Genomic DNA, 26,071 nt, shown 5'->3' with positions numbered 1-26,071 from the left:
GGTCTAGAATAAGCTTAAAGAAAATTACATTTACCTCAAAATTGTGGACCTAGCTTCTAAAAAAAAACAAAAACAAAGAAACGCACCCATTATTATCCTAAGTAGATATTCGGTTCGGACAGTTGGTTGACATTTCATTCGTAGCCATATGCACTTCTTTGTTTTGGTGTATGCTATTAATAGAAATAGTGACATTTTTCCTTAGGTCAAAAACAAATTTAACTGTTGAATTGCTTTTTCATGTTTAAATTTTGTATAAAATGTTAAGAATTTCTAGCATTCATGGTCAGAATCATGTTGCTCTTCGGTACCATTTAGAGTAAGTCAGTCCCAAGAGAAAATTCAGTAAGCGATAGAACGGGAAGCGTGAGGAGATAACGGCAAATATGAAGTTTAGTAGTTAGTACCGCCGTTAGAGCTTTAAAGGTATATTTAACCGCGAACCCTGAAATACTGATGCCGGTTGGGAGCCCTTACACTGTAGGTCAGTTTGCTTGGAATTATCACTGAATTGGGGCCATCGCTTGACGACGTCCTTTTTATCGCTTCATAGCGCTGAAATATTTAAAAACTAACATGCAAACAATAGCGGCAAACTATGCAAAACAAAATGAAAATATCATCTTGTGGCCTCTGTGTAGGTAAAGCGGAATTTACAGAGCTACCATCAACGTGTCGACAAGTGGTGTGCGACCCTTTCGATCCCTGCTGAGTACACCTAGAACATGTTGACAAAGTTTCTGTAGCAATTTTTAATCGAGTTTTTATGCAGGAGTGCACTTAGCGGCTACATTTTCATGTTTCTTTGACTGCAAAATTAATCCGTTGTGGCTTTCTGTTTCCGGCGCAAATGCACATGGTAGATCCTGAACGGCGTCAAAGCTTTCATCTCTCACGCTCCCTCTTCTACGGCGTCGGTAAGCGCACAAGAAACCTTTTATTGATGTCAAAATACTGGTTTCTAATTAAAGCTATTGCGTCAACGGTCCCGTGATGATTTAAAGCGGGCATCGTCATTGTTGGCCTAGAGTGAGAACTCTTGCTTGGCAATCATGATCACGATGTTCAAATACCACACGCGCAATTCTCACGATAAATGTTAGATGACGCTTGTAATGGAATGCATAAATTACCCACCACACACGCGGACGCACCCACGCGCGCACGCACGCACGCACGCACGCACGCACGCACACACACACACACACACACACACACACACACACACACACACACACACACACACACACACACACACACACACACACACACACACACACACACACACACACACACACACACACACACACACACACACACACACACACACACACACACACACACACACACACATATATATATATATATATGGCATGTTGAGAGAGTTGCATTGAAAAGGTTAAAATACCCATATTTATTTCCGCGTTTCGGTCGCAGCACGACCATTCTCATGCTACGCCCAAAACGTCGAAATAAATAAATATGTCTCAAGTTCCTCAATGTGACTCTCTGAACATACACTACTTATATTCAGTTGCTTTGAAACCAGTTGATATCACTAATATATATATATATATATATATATATATATATATATATATACACACACACACACACACACACACACACACACACACACACACACACACACACACACACACACACACACACACACACACACACACACACACACACACACACACACACACACACACACACACACACACACACACACACACACACACACACACACACACACACACACACACACACACACACACACACACCAAAAAAACGCAACAATAAGCAGCAAAATTTTGTTGTAACTCCGTATTTGCTTATAGCTGTGGAACACTGACACATGACAACACGTATGCATTCCTCCATTACAGTTTTCTATACGCACAGCACGCATTTCAACGCTACATTTCATGACATGGCTCGATCAGTTAACTTCGCAATTGTTCAGTTTTTTTTACCTCTATACAAGTTCCTTCTTGAAGGAGTGAATGTAAGTATTGGAAGTACAGGAGGTTCTTAGTCTAAAAAGAGTGCCAAGATAAATTCAGCGCCACGTTTTAGCGTACACTAAAACCACGCACTTCTAAACCAAAAAATTAAAATTATTAGTAAAGAATAGTATTCTTATATAAACGGAAACGAGCACATGTCCTCTTTACAGGCGCCTGAAAAACTTATAATTTTTTTTAAATCAACGCCGAAAAGTAAAGGAGACGGGTGTAATCATATTGAGCATCACAACATCAAAACGTAGCCTCAACAAAACAATTGCAAACTCCTGGTTAAGGTCATAATTCTGAAAACGTGTCGACAAAGGTGGCGCAAAAGATTACACGTGTGACTTACTCGTGCCGGTCGCAATAGCTGGTCAAGGTTTTTTTACCGAAGGTTTTTATAGTTATGAAGCAACTGGAACCATAGTATTTACTTTAAACGCGTTAGGCTTCGGCAGAGAGTAGCGATGAAGAAATTCGAGCAATAAATAATGCTCTCGCTAAGTCCTTGCCGCCTTGAGCGAAGTGGACTAATCCTACGTATTGTAAAGGGATGCGCCTTTATGGGCTTGGTAGAGGAGAGCGCCATTTTGATTTCTGGTATAAGAGGGTCCCTACGTAAAGGGTGTTTAAAGCGTATACGTTTCAAAGAACGTTGGGCTGTTCGAACATCATTAACCTCCAAGACATTTATCGCTAATGCGACCACTTAAGAATGACCAAAATGCGTGCTGTTGCTTTTCCTTCGCCCACAGCGACATCACGAACTCGCATTTCGATTACACACAGCGATAGCGATAGGGTTACGTGCCGTAAAACGAAACTCTCACGCTTTATTGCGCTCAGTCGCAACAAGCACCCGCGCTGCTTCGTGTATCACTCGCTTATCGGTACAAGAAATTCCTTCCCCAAAGAACAACACCAATCGCTGCGCCAAGAGGCCGGATTTTAGTCACGTCCGCAGTCGTATGTGTACGCGGCTGTGTTGGCCGGCGCCGTAAAGATTACACATTTGTTACCCTCCTTCTTTCCTCCACTCCTCGCCCATTTTCCTGCCCCCTTCCTCTCAGCGGGATGTGGTTCGCGTTTGCGGAAGATATCGCCGCCGCTGCGACGGGGCTGAATAAGCGACATCGGTTGTGAATGGCTTCCGGAAGGCTGGGTGCGTCCCCCTTCACCGCCCTCCCGACGTTTACGGTAGGGTTGTACTTTTGCTTCTTCCTCCTTCGTTTTTCTTTCCGAACGTCTCTCTCGCCTTATGCAGGCTCGCGTCTTGTTGCCCTCCCGCCCCAGATATCCGACGGGAGAGATGTCGCGCGTTGTTCGTTGTCTTTACGAACCTTTCGCGATCGAGCGTTCTCAGCTCGTTTCTTCCCGGTCAATGTAGTACAGAGAGATGGGCGCTTTTGTTTTGGCCAGGCACCCGGGTGTAGTCGAGAGGTGCTGCGCCACGGGAAGCTGTGCCTGTTATGTGGAATGTCTCGCCTGACTCAAGGGCGATTTTGTACGAAGAATAAAAAGATCTGTTCTTGTTTTCATTTTCGTTTCCTCTGACCTTAATTTGTCCCAGATTATCGCTGGCGAAACAATCTGAACGGTCTACGAGACCGACTCAGCGTTCTAACGCGGCGTAAGAAGCTCTCAGCAGCTGCTTGCACGGCCAAAAAACAAAATTGAATATGTGTAGAGTGTGTGCCTAGTATCCACAAACTTTGTATGGCCACTGGTGTAGCCAGGTATCTTATTTTTTCCTTTGCACAGATTTCAAGAAGCCATTTGCAGTTGTGTTATGCAGCTCGACAAATTACGCACAACTAAAGTATTGCAGAAATGAGAAGGGACAGTCATTAATTAACAGTGGGAATCCTAATCTGTAACCCCCCTCCCCCCCCCCCCCGCCCTGCTTCCTGTCCGAGTGCTCCGGTTGGGCCAGATAAAGGAAAGTACATACACATACAAATGTTGGCTAGTCAATGGCTTCACTGAACTAGAAGAAATATCAGTACAAATTAAATTAAAAACAAAACAAAAACGCAACGTGCAAGGCCCAAAGGACGTGGACAGGAAATACGCTTCGCGACTCTGAAGTAAGAACTAAACGTGTGTCGTGAGCAAATGCAGAAGTCCTCCTTATTAGTTCCTTTATATATACACCCCTAATACTCTAAAAGAAGCCAGTTGTACGCACTTCGAGGTGCTCTCACAGACGTGACAAAATGTTCGGTCACGTGGTCCTCCGAACATCCTCGTCCGATTGGTTTAAGGTACTGAGAACTCAATCAGGATTTAGGTGTTAAAAAAGAATGGCGCGGTGGTTGCCGGAGGCTAACGCGAATGTTCTAAAGAGGGTTAGCAGGTGACATGACCTAGCTCTGATTGATCGTTGATTGGTGGTCGAGGTGTATGACGTCATGACATCACATGGCATGGCCTAGTTTGCAGGGGCCGAGAGCAACAGCGTTAAGTTGGATCCCCAACATATAATATTCGCTAAAAAATAAAAATGAGTAAAAGAATAACGACAGCAATCAAATTGTTATGCAAGCAAGGTACATACCGCAACAACATTACCCTTAATGCGGTCGTATTTTATACCTTAAGGGTACTTACCTGTCTCTTTTTTTGTTGCTTGCATTTCAAGCGATATAATAAAAAGAAACCGCTCCAGGAAAACAGCCGGCTATGCATAGTTTTATGAAGTAGTGCATATTGATAGCATTAAATATCGCACCACCTCCCTGTAGATTTCGACAATCCCAGCGGATATTACACATACTTCGCAAATGAAAGATGAGCGACGCCGCGGAAGTAAAATTTACAACCTGGCGTTTTCAAATAGTGGTAGACTTCGGTCAGCCCTCATGACAAATCACAAAATTATACTGTAGTGTTTGACGTGATTTTCACCGCGCATATTGGGATGGGAGAACAGAAAAATCACCCACGTTCTACGCCCGCCCACAAGTAGCCTGCGACCGGCATAGATAGTATCTCCAATTGGTTTTTGACCTCCCCCAAGCATGACTCGATATAGGCGCAAAACTAACAGGCCTTTCCTGCGCGTTAACGCCCGAGCCGCAACGACTGGCACAAGCTACCATCGCTGGCTTGGAGGAAGAGGTTGCAAACCATGGCACGCACGACCACGAAGGCTCATGAGATACATGAAGAATCTACAGACTGAAAACTGGTTGCGATGCAATTGGTGGCATCGTTAAAAGTGATTGCTAAATGCGTTAACAGACCATTGCAGGAGATGTCTTATTACAGATTCTTTTTATGACTACCACGCACATCAACCTCTACAGCGGCCACGCCATGCCATGGAAATATTGCTTTCTCGCGTTTAGGGGATAGTTCTAACAGGGTTCACGTGACGCAAATTCTGCGGTTAATCATGATGAATGCTTTTACAAGGAAAGGGGGAACAGCTAACTGCTACAAATAAGACTTCTCACGTCACGCTTATAATGTTGAAATGAGGAGACGCGACGTGGTGGAGAGTGGGCCAGGTGTCGGATATGTGGTTCCTGAGTGCTTATGGTCATAACACAGCAAAAGGAAACTTTTGCCTTTTCCTTATAACCAAATTTAATCGCAAAAGTCTGGTTCTGATGTCACAACCTGAGGCTGTGTCGACCAAACTTCGATGAAGATAAGACTGCCAAGCTAAGAGAGCTAATACTCGACATGGTGGACCACTGGGCCAGCTGGAGGTTGATCTCCTCGAGACTGGCTCAAGGTCAACACCAGAGCTTGCGTAAAGCTAGACGCGTTTGCCAGTGGCACCAAAACACCTCGCGCTCGGGGCTGCTACTAGTCCAGCCGTAAATCAAGCAGCTGCCCAGGTCAGAAGTTACTCGCATCTGGTGGTTGCTTAGCTAATGCCGACCACTGGTCAGTCACGCGTATACACACTGGTTAAGCCACGAGCCGTTTGCCTGCGTATGGCATCGAGTCTAACGGCCAACAGCAGCGATGAACGGTAAAAATGACCGCTCATTGATTCCGAAGGGGCCCCATGACTGCACGCAAACACGGTCGGGTCACGCGTATTACATTCTGCTGATGTTGACCTCTAAGGGCTGTTGCGTATACCGCCGTCTTGCACGGTCGCCCTCGAGGTCAGAGTCACTCAAAAACAAGTTCAGAACCTGCTTGTGGCGTCACTTTTGATCGTCTTACTCAATTGACCTTTTTGTTCTTTTTGAGGTCTTTTTTATTCCTTCTCTGTGTTATATGCTGTGCATTTCTTTTGTTAGACTTAAGCACCCATCGTTTCGAATGCGTGTCGAAAGAGATTTCTTTTTTTTTCGCAAAGGAATGATAGGTCGCAGATAAAAAGAAATTACAAACATGGTAAAAAAAAAAAGAATCGACAAAGCTGGAACGGAGTTAGAGACTCCTGGGGCTGCTCTTAAGCAACGACACCTTTCCGGACCTACTGGGGTACGGTTTGATATGAGAAGAGAGCATGAGGTAAACTACCGCACTTGCTGACACTGGATCTTGATGTCACAGGTTTAACTAGCTGTGACAGAATGGGAAGTAATTGATCGAGCAAATATGGTTTACAAACCCTCTTTTACCAACTTGCCCTTTCTTTTGAAGGGGCGCTGAAGGCTATACCTCCCAGTTTTCACTTTCTGCAAACATTGGTCGTTTGCCTCTAAGCTCATTTGGTCGTTGCCGACACGTTAATGCCAGTGACTCAAAACAACAACAACAAAAAACAACAACGCAATGATGGTCCCATGTATCCTCTAACCTATCTCCTAGTTATAGAGCTTGCTCAGCACCGGAATCAAAACTTAAAAAAATGCGAAAGGAACTCAGAATATGCACGAAAACAGCTCTCTTAAGTTTCCAGTTAAGAATCAAGTCAACGAATATTATTGAAATTACGCGACACGAAAGAAGGGGCCTCCACCTTAACAACGCAGGCCTTATGGTCGCTTTCGGCGGTGGAGGGGCGTCGACGTTGGCGTCGACGTTGGCGTCGCTGCCGTAGCAACCCAGTGAAAGCGACACGAGCCAAAAAGAACTTCTGCTCTAGTGAGAAATTCTGCTTGGCTCATCAGAAAAATAGAGAGCACTTTTTAACTGCACGTACTACATACATGCAAGCACCTTTCAAATCGTTTGCTTCAATATATCGCAGAAACGTTTAATTAGCCGGACTCAAAATTTGCATTTTGGAGTAACATGATCGGCCTATGATTTTTTCTTGCTTAAACAGAAGCACTCATTAGCAGCAAGCGTTAAGGCAATGCAACAACGTTACCAAATAAAGTGCAAACGCATTTGCCGTTTACGCTAGCTGAGGCAGCATATTGAAAACTCGGATTAAATAATGCCTCAAAGAAACAGGCATGAAGTTCGAGTCCTGAGCATACTGCTAGAAGTCATTTAGAGTGAAAAAAAGGAGCAGACAAAACGAAAAAAGAAAGACACTGTATAGCGTACAAACATTTTTGCGTCAAAATATTCTATTGGGTGCAGCGTTTGCTTGCAGCGTTCAAAAATGGAATACTGCAGTTCCTTGTCTGGCCACTTCCTCTTCACCCCTAGTCTTTCCGCCAGGTGTTTTACATGACGGCTTGCTTACTGGCACTTCCTTTTGCGTATTTTCCTATAGATAAGGGTATAATTTATGGTTTCCGAAGTCAAACACCAGTGAAAGGAACGCTTCAGTGTGGCAGCGATAGCCTCTTACGAGTAGCATTAGTTTTCCTTCCATACGCTCGAATAAAACAAACCAACGCAAAACGAAGTGAGCACGTTAGGTACTATCGCGAGCATCAAGATGATTATGACTGGGTCAAAGGATGCAGTTTAAAAGTCGGAAGAGCACGCGGCGATGAATATCAGCAGAAGGAAATTACGCTTAGTGTGGGCTGCGAATATAGATACCATCTTCATTCCAAAGACATCCCACTCGAGAAGTGGGGACAGAATAAGCTGTAACCCCTTTTTTCGGGTATGCTCCGCACTGACTTCTCCCAGGGCTACCTTAGGTGCCTGGGCTTACACACAACACCAATTTGACTTCCGCGGCACGCTTCTAAGGTGTCTCGGTATAGTGAATCGGTACTATTTATTTTTCATTTTGTCCTTTTTTCCTTCCATCTGTCTTCATTTCATCGCGCATGTTGCTCCTGTCTTTCTGCATTAACACCTTCTTAGTGTCGTTATTCATTCGTTTCTTCATCTGTACATTGCTCTTTAGGCACCTTCGGTTATCAGTTTATTCTGTGCTTTCTCTTCCTGTCAGTATTTTACCATTTTCCTTGCATTGTTTTCTCAACTACAGTTTTTTTTTTCTTTCTTCACTCCTTTCTTTTCTTTATCGCAAATACAACCCACCGTTGACTTCATTGCTTCCCGGCTCCTTTCTTCATTTTTATCCATTTTTCTCTCCGCCATTCTCCCTAATTGCTCCGTTGCTTACAGCTTCCATCGTTCCTACTTTTTCTTCCTGCTTGTGCCTCTCTCATCCTTCCAACTCATCTTACCCAACCACACCCCACTTTCTCTCCTCCCTTCTTTCTTCTCCTCCTCTAGCACTGATCAGCCAGCGGCAGCGGCCAAGCCCAGCTGAAGATGTCCGATAAAACCGTAGCCGACACGATGTGTACGGTCATCATTAAGCCTCGGGCCCCAATTAACCGTTAGGCCGGCAACTCGCGTTCACACTGCGCGCACGCAACAAGGACCCGCGCCTCTAATACCTCCACCCCCCTTGCACGCTCGATCGTACTTTCTAGCGTAACCATGCACGCGAACGAATCTCGGTGCAAATCTGGGCCAGCGGAACGACGAGACGAGACGGCCGGACTACTCTCTCTAAAACGATCCTCCACTACACTCCTTTCATTCCTGCTTCACATCGATCACGCCGCCGCCGCCGCCGCCGCCGCGTTCGCGCACGCCGGCACTGTGAGAATGCAGGTGCCGAACACTGCACCGAAGGATCGGGTGATTAACGATTCATCAGAAGGCTGAAAGTGCTGCTTGCTCCTGCTGCTTCTGTTGCTGCTGCTGCTTTTGCCGTTCTAGTTAAAGTTAAAAGTTGTCGACGGCAGCGGTAGTGCGGGTTGTTCGGTTTAAGTAGACACCCCCCCCCCCCCTCCCCCCCCCCCCTCCGCTTCATTCCTCCTCCTTCCGGTCAGCAGCCTGGGTGGGTCAAGAGCCGCAGATTGTTGTTCTCAAGCCAGGGCGTCTCCCTCCAGCCGCCTGGGGGTCGCGGCAGCAATTCGTCATGCAAATGCACTCGCTGCAAACGATTGGCGACCACGGAAGAAGTTATGCAACACGTGAAACACTGCTCTTAATTTTCAACGACGATTGCTAAGTAGCTGCTCCCTCTGAATATCTATGACTTCGATAAGCTCCCCTCCTACCTTAAGAACATCTCGAACCGTTAGGACCGTCGTAATTCACGCGTCCCAGCGTTATCATATTGGTGTTATCATCGTTATGACGGCACGTGTTCATATAGCGCTTATAATTTCCGCGTTGCCCAGTTCTGCGGAACTGATTCCGAGAACTTGAGGAGTGCCAGCTATAATCTGCTGAGTATTCATGATATTGTTTATTTTAACCTCGATGCATTTAAGACCCATGGGGCATTTGACAGTAAAGTACAGAGTAAACTCAGCGCTCTTATTAGCAGACCTTGCCCGCAAAATAAGTGCCGTAATTAGCGGGTTTTCCTTCAGCCCCATTAAAGTGCTTAAGGTAGTCTAATAGTAAAGCCCCTACGCTATTACTATCTGGTAGACCATAGCCTTGCAGATATACTCGAGGTGAATTACGCCTGCTTGCTGTTGTTTTCGTCCTGCTGGTGCTTGACGTCGATTGGACTGTTGAGCCATTTTTTGTATGCAGCGCCCTCGTAACGTGTTATTAAATTTTTTCCTTCCTATGATTTTCTCGGGTCGATTCCCTGCCTCTGCGGTCGTAGAACTTCAGTGTCACATCAGTTGACCTAGTAGCATGTTATTATATATTTTCTTGCTGAGATTTTCTCGGATCGATTGCATGCCTCTACAGATGCATAACTTCAGTGTCACACCATTTAAGTATTTATTTATTCGAGGTCAATGCAGTGTGGGGGCTTAGTTGTTCATTTAAGCGTAAGGTATATGAGTTTCGTAAACAAGTTTTTTCAGTGTTTCTTCTGTCTCTTTCTTCGCGACGGCCTTTTATTTTGTTACCTGTATTTCTTTTATTGCTATAGCACTATAAAGGCTACATTCTGCCATGTAAATATCGGCAAAGGCAGCGACGACGCTTGAGCAAATGAAATAAAATTTCAAGGGTTCAACGCTGCTGAACTAAATATTGAGCGAAAGCATTAGCTGCGGGTGACCGAGCGTTCTTCTTCTCTTTTTCTTCTCCCTCAGCGCACATTTAAAGCCCCGCTATAACCAGCCAATATGAACGTGCCTTAGTGGCCTATAAGGATAACGTGAATGCCGGGGTCCTAGCAGGCCGATTCTGACATAACCGTCGCATGTGAAATGAGAGACCCAAGTTGGCAGCTCCTGCCAGCTCGTGTGTCACGTGGGGTGGGACGTCACAGCGTCACGTGGCGCGCCGTGGCTACCGCCGGGACCACGCCGACGAGCCGAGCTGGTCTCCACTTTTTCCTTCCTTCGGTGTGATGTCACTACGTGGTCAAAGGTCAAACGTGGTTACCGCCGGGACCACGCTGACGGCTTGAAAGTGCGAGTAGTATTGCTTTCGCAATAAAACATCACAGGGCATGTAAATGGAGAGAATAGTTGGCACGTTGCATGGTCTTGCACTGACTGATCTCCGGGTTGCGTGGGGACTATAAAGCCACATGACATGAATGAGTTGACAGGCATGATTCCAGCTTGCGCTTCCTCTATTATATGGTAGGATGAGACAGGAATCCAGCCTTCCAAAACCCTGGTTAGGCACGCTGCCCTTTGGCCACGCTAATACGTCCACACGGCTTGGTTAAATCAAGGATTTATATTCATGTTGGGTGGCCTTTCATGTACTGTTATATCTTACGGCTGTATGCTTACGATTATAGGTGCCATAACTGTGGCACAAATAAAAGCTGACAGAGACGACTAGCAAAGCTAATTGACGCAAAGGAGAGGCGGCAAGCGAAAGCCATGAACTATGTCCCACCATAGCCTAAAAACGAAGTCTCCCATTTTTTCTCACTGCGTATTTTCATATCGTTGCCGTTTTTCCGTCTTCTTAAAACAATGTTTTATTTCAAACCTGTTTCTCAGAATCACTTCTATGCATTTTCGAAGTGATAGCGTTTACACCTCCTTGATGTGAAAAGTCGTCATCTCCACGACCGTCAGAAAATATCCCGATTTATCAACAAGGTGATGACGCCACAACCACATGACCGCACATGGAAGTTTCTGCACCCCCCCCCCCCCCCCCCCCTCCTTCAATTAAATAAAAGCAACGAATTGGGGGAGGGCCCAAATGATGCCAAAATAGCGAGGAGTTTCCTATAATGAAAGTGAATCCCAAATTTTAAATATATCTCTAAATAAATTTGTGGCATTTGGGGTTCGAACCCGGGCCCTTTGCAATGCAGGCGGGCACTCAAAGCATAGTTCATGAATGGCCGTTTTTACAAAGCGTCTTAGACGCGGAAATAACAGGCGGTGTTAAAGCCTTTGTCGCTTCTACAGTTATGGAGAAGCTTAAGCTTTTTGCAAGTTTTATACCATGCTTTTCAGTTACAGAAATTTTAAGTCTGCCGCTTTAAAACCCTAGTCGTGCAGAATATCTGGCGTCGACATTGCAAGATTTGCACTGTCAACAAACCGTTAATAGCATAGCTCTGGTAGCTTGTAACTTCCAAGTTGCAGGGCAGGACCGTGACTGATCGGCGGATTTGTGAGGGCACAGGTCAGCTTGACACGGATGATTTAACAGGATCTGGCCACTCCAGGCTGCTTTGAGACGGGATGCTAAGGTTAGAATCGAACCCTCTTGCACTCTTGTATTAACTTTGGATTCCAAGTAACACTTCCTCTAGCTTGGCCAGGTGGAAACGTTCATATGGCTTCGTTAAAACTTGGCTATGTATCTAAGCGAGCTGGCCTTTAACATAATATGGTTGGTTATTGTTTGGTCGATTAAATGATTGCTTGATTGATTGATTAATTTTATTTTACACAAATAGTAAGGGTACGTATGTGAGAACACCTGCATCAATAGCTAAAAGCTAGTTGGGATCAATGAAGGAAATGTCTTGTGAATAATTTGCCGGCATGTAAAATTGTTACATAAACACTTTGCATAAAGCTCTGAAAATAAAAATAAAAATTTGAGACATTGCTTCTATTGATTACTCCTTTATTTAAGTAAATAAAATGCACACAAAACACAAAATAGACTAATTCAGTACACCAAAGTATCTTTCTAAGCCAGATAAAAACAAAAATCTAGATATACCAAAAGAGTCGCATTCTTAACCATCTGGCTTAAGATCACTGCGTACTAGTGAGTATGAGCGAGATAATAGTGATTGCTAATTAACGTATTGGCGTTTAAGCGAGCTGGGCATTGCATTCATGCAAGAAGAGCTGCAAATGGAAACTATTAAGCTGTAATACTCGTCAGGAATTAGCTTAATTTCGCTTCAATTTGTGAGCAGTATGCCGAGAACTATTGACTGTCATTTTTACAAACTTTTTCAGAAAATACTTTGTCCATCACTCCATCTCGGTTTTATTCTACTAGCTATCAGCTCACTACTGTTTAGCATTGGAAGCATTTCAGTAATCTTTCATTTACCGTTTATGTTTGGAAAGCTTGTGAGAGGCGCTGGCTGTCCGATGTGCATAACGGAAAATGTGGCGCGAGCCTCAAGCTTTCTCAGGGGCTACAAGGATTTCCTGCCCATGTGTCCACTCCTGCGTCGTCTTCATCATCATTAATATCGGCTATGTTTTTGACAGAGCGAGCTGCGTGGAGTTGGGAATTCATATTTTTATGCATCGCTGTGTTTGGAGCATGACCCAAAATGTGGGTGCCTGAAGGACTTCACTGCTGTGCGATTAGTTTATTCCGCAAGCCGTCGTAAGTGATTTTGAAAGTCCGCGAGAGCTGCCGGCGGTCTGGTGCAGCCGGATAAAGATAATAAACTTTAATTGGTGGACAGAATTTCGGGGGTGGTTTAATTAGTCCAGGATTGCAATACTTCGGCTGCCTCCTGGGCCCTAGTGAGCAACTTGTGCTGCTCAGAATAACCTGCGGGGAGGTCTCTGACATCCCCGCAGTTGAGACGTTGGCATAAAACGGAATTGCAAAGAACAATTACAGAAATATAAAACTCAGTGACAACCGGAGATGGTCTGCAAACCCTTATCTTCGTGGCGCATGCGCAAAGGGGTTGAGACGTCATAGACGCGTGCAACTGCTGAAGAGGAACCCTAGCATGAACTTCAAAAAATTTAGCGCAATGGCCTTTCGTAAGTTCTTTTCTTCATGAAACAGGCTAGCAGCCTTAACGAAAATTGAAGTTTCAAGATAGGGCTGGCGGACTACTGAAAACAATTCCCTGTGTTGAAATTAGTGCGCACTATTGAAAAAATTCTCTTTGTGTTGAAATTATTAGAAAATAATAATCACTCATTTCATTAACCTATTTTTAGGTGACAATGTTTGAAAAATAGGTTTTTAAGGAGCGGATCATTTTGGTACATTTTTTTACACTTTGGAACATTTGCATGCGTAAACGTGCTAAGAACTACTTTTCACATGATTGTGTCTGAAGCTTTTTGCATCCTTTGTTGTAGATGTCACCCCAAAGTCATGATTTCATTGTTAAATCGCGCCGTTATAAAAACCAGACAACGACGTGAACTATTGTAAGGGTTATTTGTAGATGATAAGAGCAATAGGCATGTGGGTTTAACACCTGTCTTGTAATGGTCAGAACGGTTTAGGCGATGACGCAAATGTTTTGTTCAGTTTTTTTTTTTTTTGTTTTTTTGTTTTTGTGTTTTTTGTGCATATTCAAAGCCGCCGGGAACGAGTTCATCATTTTTATCGTCACGCAAGATGCGCCGAGATAATGTCTCTATTGACGGTAGTCACTCGCTGCTGCATTCACATTATTGCAGTTTGTTCTAGTGAGCTTCATGGTTTTATTAGATGGTTATTCGCTGGCTTTAAATTGATCCCCGATGAGCTCAACGAACATTCATAGTTCGACGACCGCTGAGCACACCTGCCGTTATCACCACTGCCAGAGTACTTAGTTATTTTGCAGGTGCAAGTAAGCCTATAAAAGAGCGCATTCAGTGCGCGCCGTCTGTCCTTTTATTTTCTGCTTTCGGCATTGTCACCACAACGTGAAAATATGTGGCATCAGGGGATACAATTGATCACACTGATATTATCAGTTCATGATGTTTGCCTGTCCTGAAAATATGCCGACCTGTTAAAGTATACTGTTGTTGGCACGCCGGCTGTAACAAAATTGTCCTTTTTTTCCGGCAAATAGGCTTTGTACTCAAAATTTTAAGCTGTTCTGACCTTTCAGTTTTCTTTATACCATGTTCTGAAATTTACAAATAGCCCAGCGACAAGCAGATGGGCAGCAATTGGAGCAAAAACATTAAATGAAGTAATTAGAGAAATATGAAAATTATGTAATGAGAAATACAGGAAGGAATATATGTAAGCTGATCACCATTTCATCCACTGAATTCGATGTTTAGATTCTCTTACGCAATGACAATATTTGTGAAATGGGGTGCTTGGTTTGCTTTGCGCTTGTTATGTTTAGTAGTCATCGAGACGCGCCCTATGCATCCTCGGCCAATCATGCGTGGCTGCTTCTCGCTTCTATGTCATGAAGAAGCTAGTAGATTGGTCGATTAGGGTCGCAGACTTGCAAGTCACGCGCTGCTCATTGCGCTGTGTTGCAAACGTTTCAAGCATATGTAAGCTCGTTATCTGTGCAGTACCCAGTCATGTTTAAACAGAGGGTGGCCAGCGGTGACAGCAGACAGTGCTTGTCAACTTCGTTAGCGCCATGCTATTCTTTGTTTGCTCAGTTCGGAGCGCAGTTATACCCCAAACCGGTTTTTATCTTTTTGTTGCAGTTTTCTTTAAGTCTTTGACATCACTAAATTTATGATTTTTTTTTAACATACTGCAGTCAATACAGACCAAGCAGGAGGGGAATGCAGGCTATAAGACAATGCATTTCAGCGCCACCATTGGCAAGCAGAAATATAAAACGAACGGAATAGAGTGCAAACACAACATCGAGAAAATTACTGGTGATGCGTCAAGGCTGGGGTTAGCAGCAAGGCACTGCCTATAGTGGCAAGCGATCCCACGTCTCCTGCATTCCTCCTCCTGTCATTAAGAGAAAACTGCGGTTATATATATATATATATATATATATTGCTGTGAACCGATATTTTTTTTTTTTTGTGCTGTAAGGTAGACTTGGTTACGCTCTAGGATATACACACATTAGGCAACGCATCTACGTTTACGGCGTCTTCTATCCCGCTCTAGCTCAGCCAACCGAATACGGTGCGGTTCTTTGGCCGAGACTAACTAGAAGGACCCGGCTCACTCGCCATCCTGGCGTCGTCTGACATGCCCTAGCAAATGCGCAATGCGCCTACACAAGGAACCATGGCGCGCAGCAAGACGTTATTTTATTTATCTTTGTTATTTTTATGTTCTTGTTACCCCATAGTTATCACGGAATATTATTTCATTACTTTCGTTATTATTTAGTGTCATCACTATTTATCATTTTCTCATACCCTACTAATTCTCTCATTAGTAATTGGTTTACAAGAAAGGGAACGCACAGTATTTGTGGCGCGCCTCCTGTGGGCCCGGTTAGACCTCATGAAATAGTGCATTCGCATTATAAATACATGAAACGTGCTCTAGTCTCTCTAAAGTATACCAAAATGAATTCCTAGGTCGCTGCTATGCATATACCGCCGCGATGGCTTATTGGGTAAGGAGAAGAATAGCGAGGCGCCCGTGTACTGTGCGATGTCAGTGCACGTTAAAAACCTTAAGTGGCCGAAATTTCCACGGCCCTCCACTTTGGGGTCACTTACTGCCTGAATTGTTTCGGGTCGTTAAACCCTACAGATGCAAGTTATAGCGTTTTGCTGGGAAGCTTATTTGTACTCACAGTGTGGGAGAAAACTGTTAAACATATAACGATGCATATTCTCGTTTCCTCGTATACAGCTCTGAAACTCACTTGCACATTATTCACTATCCTTTTTCTGCCAGTCGGAACATACCTGTTTGGAAGATCGAGTGGCGAGCAGACATCTATAGATATCTCGGAGCTTTCTTCCAATCCAGCTGTTGTAAAGAAAACAAATATGTGTGGGGGGCGAAACGGGAAATTTTACCAAAGCAAACTGACTTTTTAATACAGTAGGGTTATGCACAAATACACGGGGTATATTTCGCAGAACGCGTGTATGGTTTGCTCTTTGCTGTTGGACTTTGTGTGAGGAACCTTATATGTTTACACCTATTAGGATATTGTTTAGGTTATTTCGTGTTTGCCTCGATGGAGGCGAAAAGCAAGACGCCCATGTGCTGTGCGTTATCAGTGCGTGTCAAAGAACTCCAGGTGGTTGAAATTTCCAGAGCCCTCCACAACTGCGTCTTTCATAGCCCGAGTTGCTTTGGGTCGTTAAGTCCCATAAACCAAACCAAACTATCTTTCGTGTTTGGTTTCAGACGTGAAAAAAAATAGGCAGTGCTGTTTTGACCGCTTAGTTTGAAAATACAAGCTGTGACTTGTGGCCGTCGGATTCTGAGCTTCACGAAGCTAATTTCCAGCACCTGGCTGAGCGAAAATTTCTCAAGGGGTGTCTCCGCGGAAGACCCCGAAATTCTTACAATTTAATCACAGCGTTTGTAAGCTTCCACAAGGGATGCTGTGTTTGGCGTGTACACCTTTGAACAGCATTTATAAACAAACCGCTTAAATTCACTACTCTTAAGCAGTAAATTCAGTGTCATCTCTCTATTCGGTGCTTTCCGGATATATGTTACAAGGTCTACACTTGTCTGAATTGGATGAAGAGGGTCGAAATAGGAGGGATCACAACATGTCACGAAGGTGGCCAGAGAAACGAACTGACGAGAATTGAAGCCTAACACCGGTACTGACTGTACTCGTGTGGTGGCTGCAAAATCTGTGTGGTCGCTAATGTTCTTTCAAGACTAAAGTGTACAAAAAAGGGTGTTTTATGTGAGGCTCTAAATATATTGTTACGATACGGCAAGCCGGAAATATGTTACGGACGACAAGGAAGAAGAAGCAGGCAGTGGCGCGGGCAGGAGCGCTCGCGCTAGGCCCGCGAACATTCATTAAACGTCATCTACCATCGTCATCGGTCATGTTCTGTCTCCTGTCTTCCTCGGCTTGCCGTATCGTAACAATATGAAATTAGGATATGTTCAACATTTCAGCTATTATTAGAAAAAGTTGAAAAATGGAAGCTTGTTGCCTTCCTACGTTTGTTAAACGCAGCTAAGATACAGTACAAAACCTCAGCGTCGTATACCTGAGTTGTAGGTTTCACTTTGAAAATGTTTATGTGATCAATATAATGAGAACAAGGCTAATAGTCTTATAAAACGGAGAATATGACTCGTCTATGAAAACAAAAAATAAAAGTGAAAGATGCCCTAAGTAGCTGCATATTGTAATAGCTGAGATAGCACTAACAAGTTTTCCTGAAAGTATACAAAATACACAGAACATACACAGCGGAGTTCATCGAAGGATCATTCAAAATGCATGGTTCTGTACAGTAACCATTCTTCAGAGAAATTGAAATACAGTCCTGAATGAAAAATAGCTTCTCATCATAAGAACCGGAGACGCATAGTAAGTACCAGGGACCCTCCACGCTATCGAAGAATCATTTGTTTCTCAGTGGCCAGGAAAACCCAAAACCTAGCTGCTTATATAGTCGAAATATTCGCTCATTTGCCGTGATGCAGCCTGTGTTGCCAAAAGTGGTGGAAATCGATGACGATACTGGAATGTTACATATTATCAAGGGAAAGTCACTACACGGCTACATCGAGTTCTTCGGTCCCATGTAGAATCATGATTCTACCGCAATGTAGTACTCTAGATCATCGTCCAATCACCACTGGCATCGCAGGTTTATTTATTGACTGCAGCGTTCACCAGCCGTGTTCTTGGTGGCTTACAGTTAGAGTGTCTAACATCACGTCGTGTGGACGCATTGCTAATTGACAATTTGTAAAACATAGTGATCCCTATTTTCAGCACAAAAAAAAAAAAAACAGTAAATAGAGTAACCTAATTAACTTTCAGTATATCGACACAAATGAAAATTTTCTGAAAGCATGTCTTCACTTTCGGGTTGAAAAAACAATATTCAAAATTTGCAGCGTAAACAATCATAAAGCACACCAGGCAAAGAAGGCCCCCTTAACTCTTCACAGGCAATACCTCCGTTTCGCAGGCTCCTGGTTTGTTAACGACAGACACTTGTTATAAAGCATGGCCTACATATCCAACTTCCTACTCTTCTTGGCTGGCTTGAGGTTGCAATAAAAAAAAATATTTGATTGCAGATTTCGGAGAAATACTATGAAAAGGCACATATACTAAATACGTAGTGACATTCAAAGTTAGTCCTGAGATAATGAGTGAGCGTGGCCATTGAAATCATAGATACTGCATAAGCTTTAGTTATTACGCCAGCAAGTAATATTTAGAACATGTTCTGCCTATCAAGACAGCATTTGGACAATGTTTTGATAAAACTTGCTAATAAACACTGTTTTTGCTATACGCTGAAAGATTATCGCTTTCGTTCAAACGGATAGAAAAACTACTGATACATTTACCTTTAACATGACGTGATATGGCCGTCATAAACAGGGTCAATGTGAAGCATACACAATGGGGGATTAGCTATCCAGCGGGTTTTATTATCCTTTGAGAAGAATTATTATAAAATATTGTAAGATATTTGAAGTAAGTTTAATAACCCGTCATAATGATAATCAGCCTATCTACATTCCCTGGAGGGCAAACACCTCTTGCGGGCTCTAGCTATAGGGCTCGAATTCTGTACGGGAGAGAAAAGCCAGCTTTTGTTTCTTTAGACCTCTTTAGATCGCTTTAGACAACCTATGAATAAAATATTTTGCGGTTGCAGAATGCTGCTACTTGTTTATTATTTTCTCTAGTGACACTGGAGAATAATAGGCTTTCCTGCTTCTGTCTGAGCCAACCGTATCGGCTAATTTTTATTCCCTGTCAGATGAACCACTTGTTTTTTCTTTAACAATTAGTTATCGTTTGCCGAGACGTCCCGGATATTATCGACAGCGGAGGTTCTGGCCCCATACCTCAACGATGGCATGAAAGGAGCCGACATAAAAGCAAAAAATACAGGGTATATCAAGCTACCGGATCGTGCGTGCTCAATTCCCGCCGCGTCTGCCGTGTTACACGGTGGATAAATGTCACCGGTGAGCTTTTCACTTCCGCCGGTTCTTTCGCGGGGTTCAGTTACACTTGCCCCTGTCAGCTCCTGAAGGATTAGAAAGTGCCAGACATATCGAGGTCTCCGAAGACATCGACAACGCCGTCGACGCCACGCGCAGCATCGCAGACAAATAAAAGGCAGCGGAATAATACGAACAACAGTACTCTTCAGAGACCCACCATTCCTTTCTCTGTGTTGATGAATCCACCAGTTTCCCTTTCTCAACCTTCGTAGTCCGCTTGTATAGATGCTTTGTGGGTTTTGTGCTTCTATTGCTTTTTTTCGAGACAGGTGGCATATTTGCATGATACTGCCAAGTGCTTTTGGGTTGCAATATCTGTATTATGTTGTATGCCCCATACATGCTTTCCCGCTGCCATAGTATCCTATCTGTGAAACGAAACAAAAAATGCTACAAATGTTGCTGCGGTTTCTTAATAAACTACTTTATTCTTTTGATTGAGCGCTTGATTAACTGATGGATTGATAGATTGCCTTATGAATTGATTGTTCAATTGGTAAGATGCTGAACTGAAATAAATGCACAAAGTACAGAAAACAAGCGTTGAAGACTTTTGCAGCTCTTATATTATCAAGGTGATTCTAGAGGTCACTGCGACCCCATCGTATCGTTTTCGAGTTGTTTTTTGTCTACGAAACTTTCTGGCTTTAAGCTTTTGCCGTCCTCTAGATTTCAAAAGTGACTATATGACTTTTGCAGGCATATAAGGTATAACGACGGAACATTTCATGGTTTTTGAGTAAACTAAAGCTCATCATATTGATATACTTCCAGTTAACGAGAGGTTGTCCTGGACTTGGGATGGCGCTAGGTTCCGCTTCCTACACACCTTACCACGTCACTTTATCTCATCTATACAAAAAAGGCAGCCAACACTGGCCGAGTTAGACAATTGCTCCTGAATTTAAATGCATCACTAACACTCAAGCTATACTGTAGCACCAGAGTAGAGAGGTGGCCCATTTGACGCCTTGCATCCTTTCTGGCCCTGAATCAACGAATGCCGCAGCGGCGCGAACTACTTTAGCAAATAAAGATTGCGTACTCCCGTTTACGCAGACGCTAATGACATTCGATATCTCTTCGAAAAGTAGGTCGCTATCCGGGTTGAATAATAACGCTCGCGTTGCTATCCAGGTTACGCACTTCAAATAATTGCTCCCCAGAAGAGCGTCCTAACCAAACCAACGAAATCGACTCAGCCGCACCTGGACCAAACGGCCCAGCACACGCGACAGCCGAAGAACAGCGGCCAACGCCGACGCATCCATCGCAGTCACTCTCCACTCCGAAAGGGTTTGTCCCTACGTGGTCAATTGCTTATGCCGCTCTGACGGCACTTAGAGATGCACGTACGTGATAACGCGAGCTCGTTCCCTGCCGTCTCCATGCTGGACAGCAGCGCACGCGAAGTTGGAGAAGGGAAGAGTGAAACGCGCTCGCGAAGCGAAGAAGAAGGAGCCGAACAAAGAGAACAAAACATACAAAACAAAGAAACCTCCCGGGCGCGCTCGGGAGAAATTATGAGCGCGGCGGAAGTGAGAAGGAGAAAGTGACCGCGCTTCCGATCCAGGACAGAGGAGCAGTAGTTGCGGAGCGACCGGCGAGATGGAGGATCCTCCCCTCTTCCCCTCCCCTCGACACTGTGCAACGGAGGTCTTCGGTGTAAGCTTCGCGTTCTGCCGTTACACTTTCTCGATGGTCTGACTAGAATTTTAGATCTAGATAAGCGAGGACCGTGCGCGAAACGCGTCGAGTTTTATTTCTACCCAGCCACCGCTGTGCAAGGGGTGCCGGGGTTCGCAGCATGAGGAAGCTTGCGGGATGCTGCTCTGTAGGTGATCTGCCTCCTCCTCCTCCTCCTCCTGCTCTTCCTCCTCTCTTGACATGTCCAGGAAGAGAAGAGAGATAGCCGTCGGAAGTGAGGTGGTTGAGAAGAGGCTGAGGGCGCAGGTACCACGCGTTGAGCGCTCGCGCACAGCCCGCTGCATGTGACGTAGCCAGATATCTCCGCCAGAGGTGCGGGTCAGAGTATAAAAGCCTGTGCGCCGTCAGCGAGAGGACACAGTCTCCTCCAAAGCTCTCTTGTGCACTGAGCAAGAAGCCAGCTCAAGCAGCCACCATGAACAGCCTGGTAAGGACCTCGGAGATCTGCTCGCAGACGTCCGTGAGCGGCTCGGTGGTAGATGGACGCGGTCTCGCACTCTTGGTTCGGCCAGCGGCTTAGCTCCAACTCGGATACGTGCAGATATTGCTGTGAAGCTGCAGCTATCGTAGCCTTATAAAAATGCTTTAAGGAGAAGCATGGGCTTGAAGGAAACAATAGGGAACTCAAGCCCGCGTGATATTTCCCCTAAAATTTAGGAAAGTTCGAAAACCCAAAGAGCACATTTTAATCCTCTCCGGATGTATCCCAGAACTTAAATATCTTGAACGGAGGCTAGAAAGTCTAAAATGCAGCTATTGTGTTAAACATAATTCATAATGTTATGTACTTCTTCTAACCCTTACAAACGTTTTTAGAGGATAGAAAAATGCCTGCTTTATTTCGGAATTGCGCATTTGCGGAATGTTATGCATTCCGAAATTGGTGTTATGAAATTTACCAAATCTCACAAACAATAAGCTTTCTGCTAAAGGAGCATTAACAGCGTTCCCGGTAAAGAGATTTCATTTTGGGATTTAAAGGGATCCAAACATCAGAACTCTTAGAAGGCTCAGACAACGGATATTATTTCAAGACTCTTGGGCTATCTGTGCTCGGGTTGTAAAAACATAAAATTTACAGCTCCATAATGCTTAATCTTAACTTACTATTGCAGTCCGCTGGGATAAATAAATGTTTAGCTGGGGGAGAGGGGGGCTTAAAAATGAAATACGTTTTCCCTAAAACTTGAAGCTCGGAATAGGTGCTACCTGTATATACATATTGTCTCCGACTACCAATAGTTTTCTGTGTCTGTCCATATATCCAGTCTTGAACATGTAATTCCGAGTTTGATGACGTTATCCATACAATTGGGACTTCGGATCTAATTCAATCGTACCTATCATCAGCGCGTATAAAGCGAACTGTGTTCCCAACTGAGGAAAAATGACAAAGCTTTCGTTCTCAGTTCTTTTGTTTTATGACTTATTCTTGACTGATACGACTCATAGAAAATTAGCCGGTTTTTAAACAATAGTAAAGTCTTTATTCTACCAGTTTTCTAATGACAGCATTGCTGACTTCCGCGCTTCGTGCGGCAAGAATCTCAACTTTTCTTCTTAACAATATCAGTTAAGAGCAGAAAATTCTCGTTCCAGCACTTACCACAATTTCCACAGGCAAAGTCGTCACCCTCAAGAATGTTCTCTCTTTGCACCAGCTATTTGTTGTGAGCTTGGCCAGGAGGGAATGCAAAGCATGCAATATGATCACATGCGAATAATCCACACCAGGATCCTCTGCCTAATTTTCAGATTCGGAGAGAAGTGATCTTGCTTACAGTCATCGTATGCCCTCACATATTTATCCTGCGTGCTCGGTCCTTTTGGGACTTAATTCGGAGAACAACGGGCCAGATTCTGTGCGAGTTTTGAGGATAAAAGATCTTCGGTAGTTTTGGTTTAGTTTGGTTTACGGGGTTTGTCCCGTAGCGACTCAGGCTGAGAGAGACGCCGTAGTGGATGGCTTCGGAAATTTCGACCTCCTGGAGTTTTTTTAACGTGCGGTGACATCGCACAGCACAGAGGCGTCTAGCTTTTCGCCTCCATCGAAAAGCGGCCGACGCGGCCGGGATTCGATTCCGCAATCTTGGGCTCAGCTTTTGAGCGCCTTAACAACAGGACCATTCCGGCATGGCTCTTCGGTAGTTTAAATGGGAAGCTTAACTGATCATCCTTAGCCATAAGCATCGTGCTATGTTCCATTGCTTTCTCATAAGAAGCTACACGCAACGTTCGTCGTTTCAGATCTGCACCGTCTTCCTGAGCGCCCTGATAGGTAGCGCCCTCGGCGGATTCCTCGGCGGAGGCGGCGGTGGTCTCGGTGGCGGCTCCTACGGTGGCGGCTCCTACGGTGGAGGCTCCTACGGTGGAGGCCTGGGTGGCTACGGAGGAGGAGGCTTCGGTGGAGGTCTTGGCGGCGGCCTGGGAGGCGGCGTAGGACTCGGAGGCGGCGTTGGTGGTGGTGCTGGCAACGTCGGCGTCGGCAGCAGTGTCGTCCTTCTGAGCGGCGGCCGAGCGGGAGCCAGTAAAGCCGTAGCCGGACCAGCGTTCCTTGTCAGGACCGTGCACCACGTGTCACAGGTCCACGGTGGAGGCGCCATCGTCGCTCACTCCGGTCTCGGTGCCGGCGGAGGCGCTGGAGGCTTCGGAGCCGGCGGACTCGGCGGAGGTCTCGGCGGAGGTCTCGGCGGCGCTGGTTATGGTGGAGCCGGAGGCCTCGGCGGCTACGGTGGCGGATACGGCGGTTACGGCGGTGGCGGTGCTGGCGGTTACGGTGGCGGTGCCGGTGGTGGCGTCGTCGGAAAGCTTGTGCTCGTCAAGCACCACAAATAACCGACCTCAAACATTTTACCTGATGCAGGTACGGCTTGCTTTTATCTCTTCGTTTCTGGCGCATGTGGAGTGCTAAACATTTGGTGGAAAACCGTTACACCGTCAGAGAGTTAGATAGTGTGGTGTGGATTAGATTTCGAAGGCGAGTTGGATATATTTTAGCTTAATCTAAATAGGTAAAATGTACAGGATCAGAGACCTCTAACTCGTCATTCTAAGAATCAATACAAAGCCTAACTACCATTTTGGGCACCAACAGATCACATTTTGTACAAAGGCGACTATTATTTCGGTTAATTTATAAGCTCGCGGCGTTCGTTAATGACGCCGCCCGCGGCGTAAGCCTGTGATTCTCAGGGATGAAATGAAGAGCCTTGAATTCTGAAGTTAGCCGTAAATACGGGTTGTTAATAGGGTGAAAACAAATTTGTCAAGAAATATTTGCATCTCAGTAAGTACCATGTATTTTCTGCCCAGAAAGCGAACCGCAATGACCTAGAACTTAAATATTGTGTCGAATACCAGAGAGAGTACAATGCGTTGAGTAGCAAGGCGTATTGCTCAACCAAGCGAAAATGTGGGAAGAATCAGAGGGGCAAGTTGTTCTCCTAGAATTGTTTCTCCTTGTATTTTTATTATAGCGGCGTGTTCTGTGGTGTTGGTATTATAAAAAAAATCTTCTTCAGAAGAACAGCTGTGCGACGAACAATTTCGCTTCGCCAAAATTTAAGGGGTATCAATACATTCGGTCAGTTTACTCAAGCCGTTCTATAGAGGGTCTTTTCTATGCAGTTTTTAGAAATATATGTTATATCCCAATATTTCTTTCCGTTCTTCAGATTACTTTGAACTTTTCAATGGCTTAAAAATGTTATCGTATGAATCGAACTACAATGCGGAGTGGTTAATTAAGGAAATTACATCTGGTGCTTAGCGCACACGATAGAAAACTTCAAAATTGTTACTTACTAATACAACCCTCAACTGCTTACCCTGCTGTAATTTAGCCCTTAAAAAGATAACTCGATAACATGGCATTTTATTTTCATTTGCAGAATTATGCATGTACTACTGGTATTAAGATCTACGTCAGGGTCTAGTTTCCGAACATATTTGATGTGAAATAATTCATATTTTATGTGTTTTCTTTGTGTTTTCTTGTACAGTAAAGAGGCGTCCAGTCAAAGCCGTGCAACGTCCAGCTCCGTGGAGACCTTCTCCGACTTGCGCCTCCCATCTAAGTCGAAGAGAAGACGGACACAATGCCGAATGTATTCCTAACGGGTGTAAATACACATCGTCAGGGGCCAAGCTCCCCGTTATGTTTACCACGTTGTTTCGTCTCTGTGTTTAGGGACCATTCGGCATGGTTATGCTTTCATCATTTTTCCTCACTCGACTAAGCCATAGTAGTCCACAACGGTATCCTACAAAATATTCCAAACTCCACAAAAGAAATTACACTGCAGCAGTTACATGCTAAGTATAAAGCGCTGCAATAATCAAACAGTACACTCGTATACATGCAGTGCATACTACACTGCAGTCTTGAACCTATTTATGTAGAGAAAATTACGAGCGCTGCGACGGAGAACAACAACGAGAGAGTAATGACAAGGACAGGCGCCTTCCTTATGTAAAGGTTGGTTGGTTGGTTTGTGGGGTTTAACGTCCAAAAGCAACTCAGGCTATGAGAGACGCCGTAGTGGAGGGCTCCGGAAATTTCGACCACCTGGGGTTCTTTAGCGTGCACTGACATCGCACAGTACACGGGCGCCTTGCTTTTCGCCTCCACCGAAAAGCGGCCGCCGAGGCCGGGATTCGATCCCGCGTCCTTGAAAGCCTGCCTTTTAACTTGAGTGGGAAGTATTCGACTGATATGAGCCGAGTGTTCCAATGAAACGTGAAAGGTGGAGATTCAACCACTC

The 26,071-nt window shown here is 44.7% G+C and overlaps 1 protein-coding gene across 1 annotated transcript; it reads left to right on the top strand.

The window, feature by feature from the left end:
* The first annotated feature begins 3,126 nt into the window (after nucleotides 1-3,126).
* Nucleotides 3,127-25,453, top strand: LOC146173129 (uncharacterized). Its single transcript, XM_084584886.1, has 3 exons — nucleotides 3,127-3,212; nucleotides 23,556-24,171; nucleotides 25,310-25,453. The coding sequence occupies exons 1-2, from the start codon at nucleotides 3,159-3,161 to the stop codon at nucleotides 24,141-24,143; spliced, it is 642 nt and encodes a 213-aa protein (XP_084441012.1). The 5' UTR covers nucleotides 3,127-3,158; the 3' UTR covers nucleotides 24,144-24,171; nucleotides 25,310-25,453.
* Nucleotides 25,454-26,071: the final 618 nt, after the last annotated feature.

Source organism: Amblyomma maculatum, chromosome 11 (genome assembly GCF_055883805.1).
Source record: "Amblyomma maculatum isolate TAMU_Amacu chromosome 11, ASM5588380v1, whole genome shotgun sequence".
Classification (NCBI taxonomy): domain Eukaryota; kingdom Metazoa; phylum Arthropoda; class Arachnida; order Ixodida; family Ixodidae; genus Amblyomma; species Amblyomma maculatum.
This window is presented reverse-complemented; position numbering and strand designations above follow the sequence as displayed.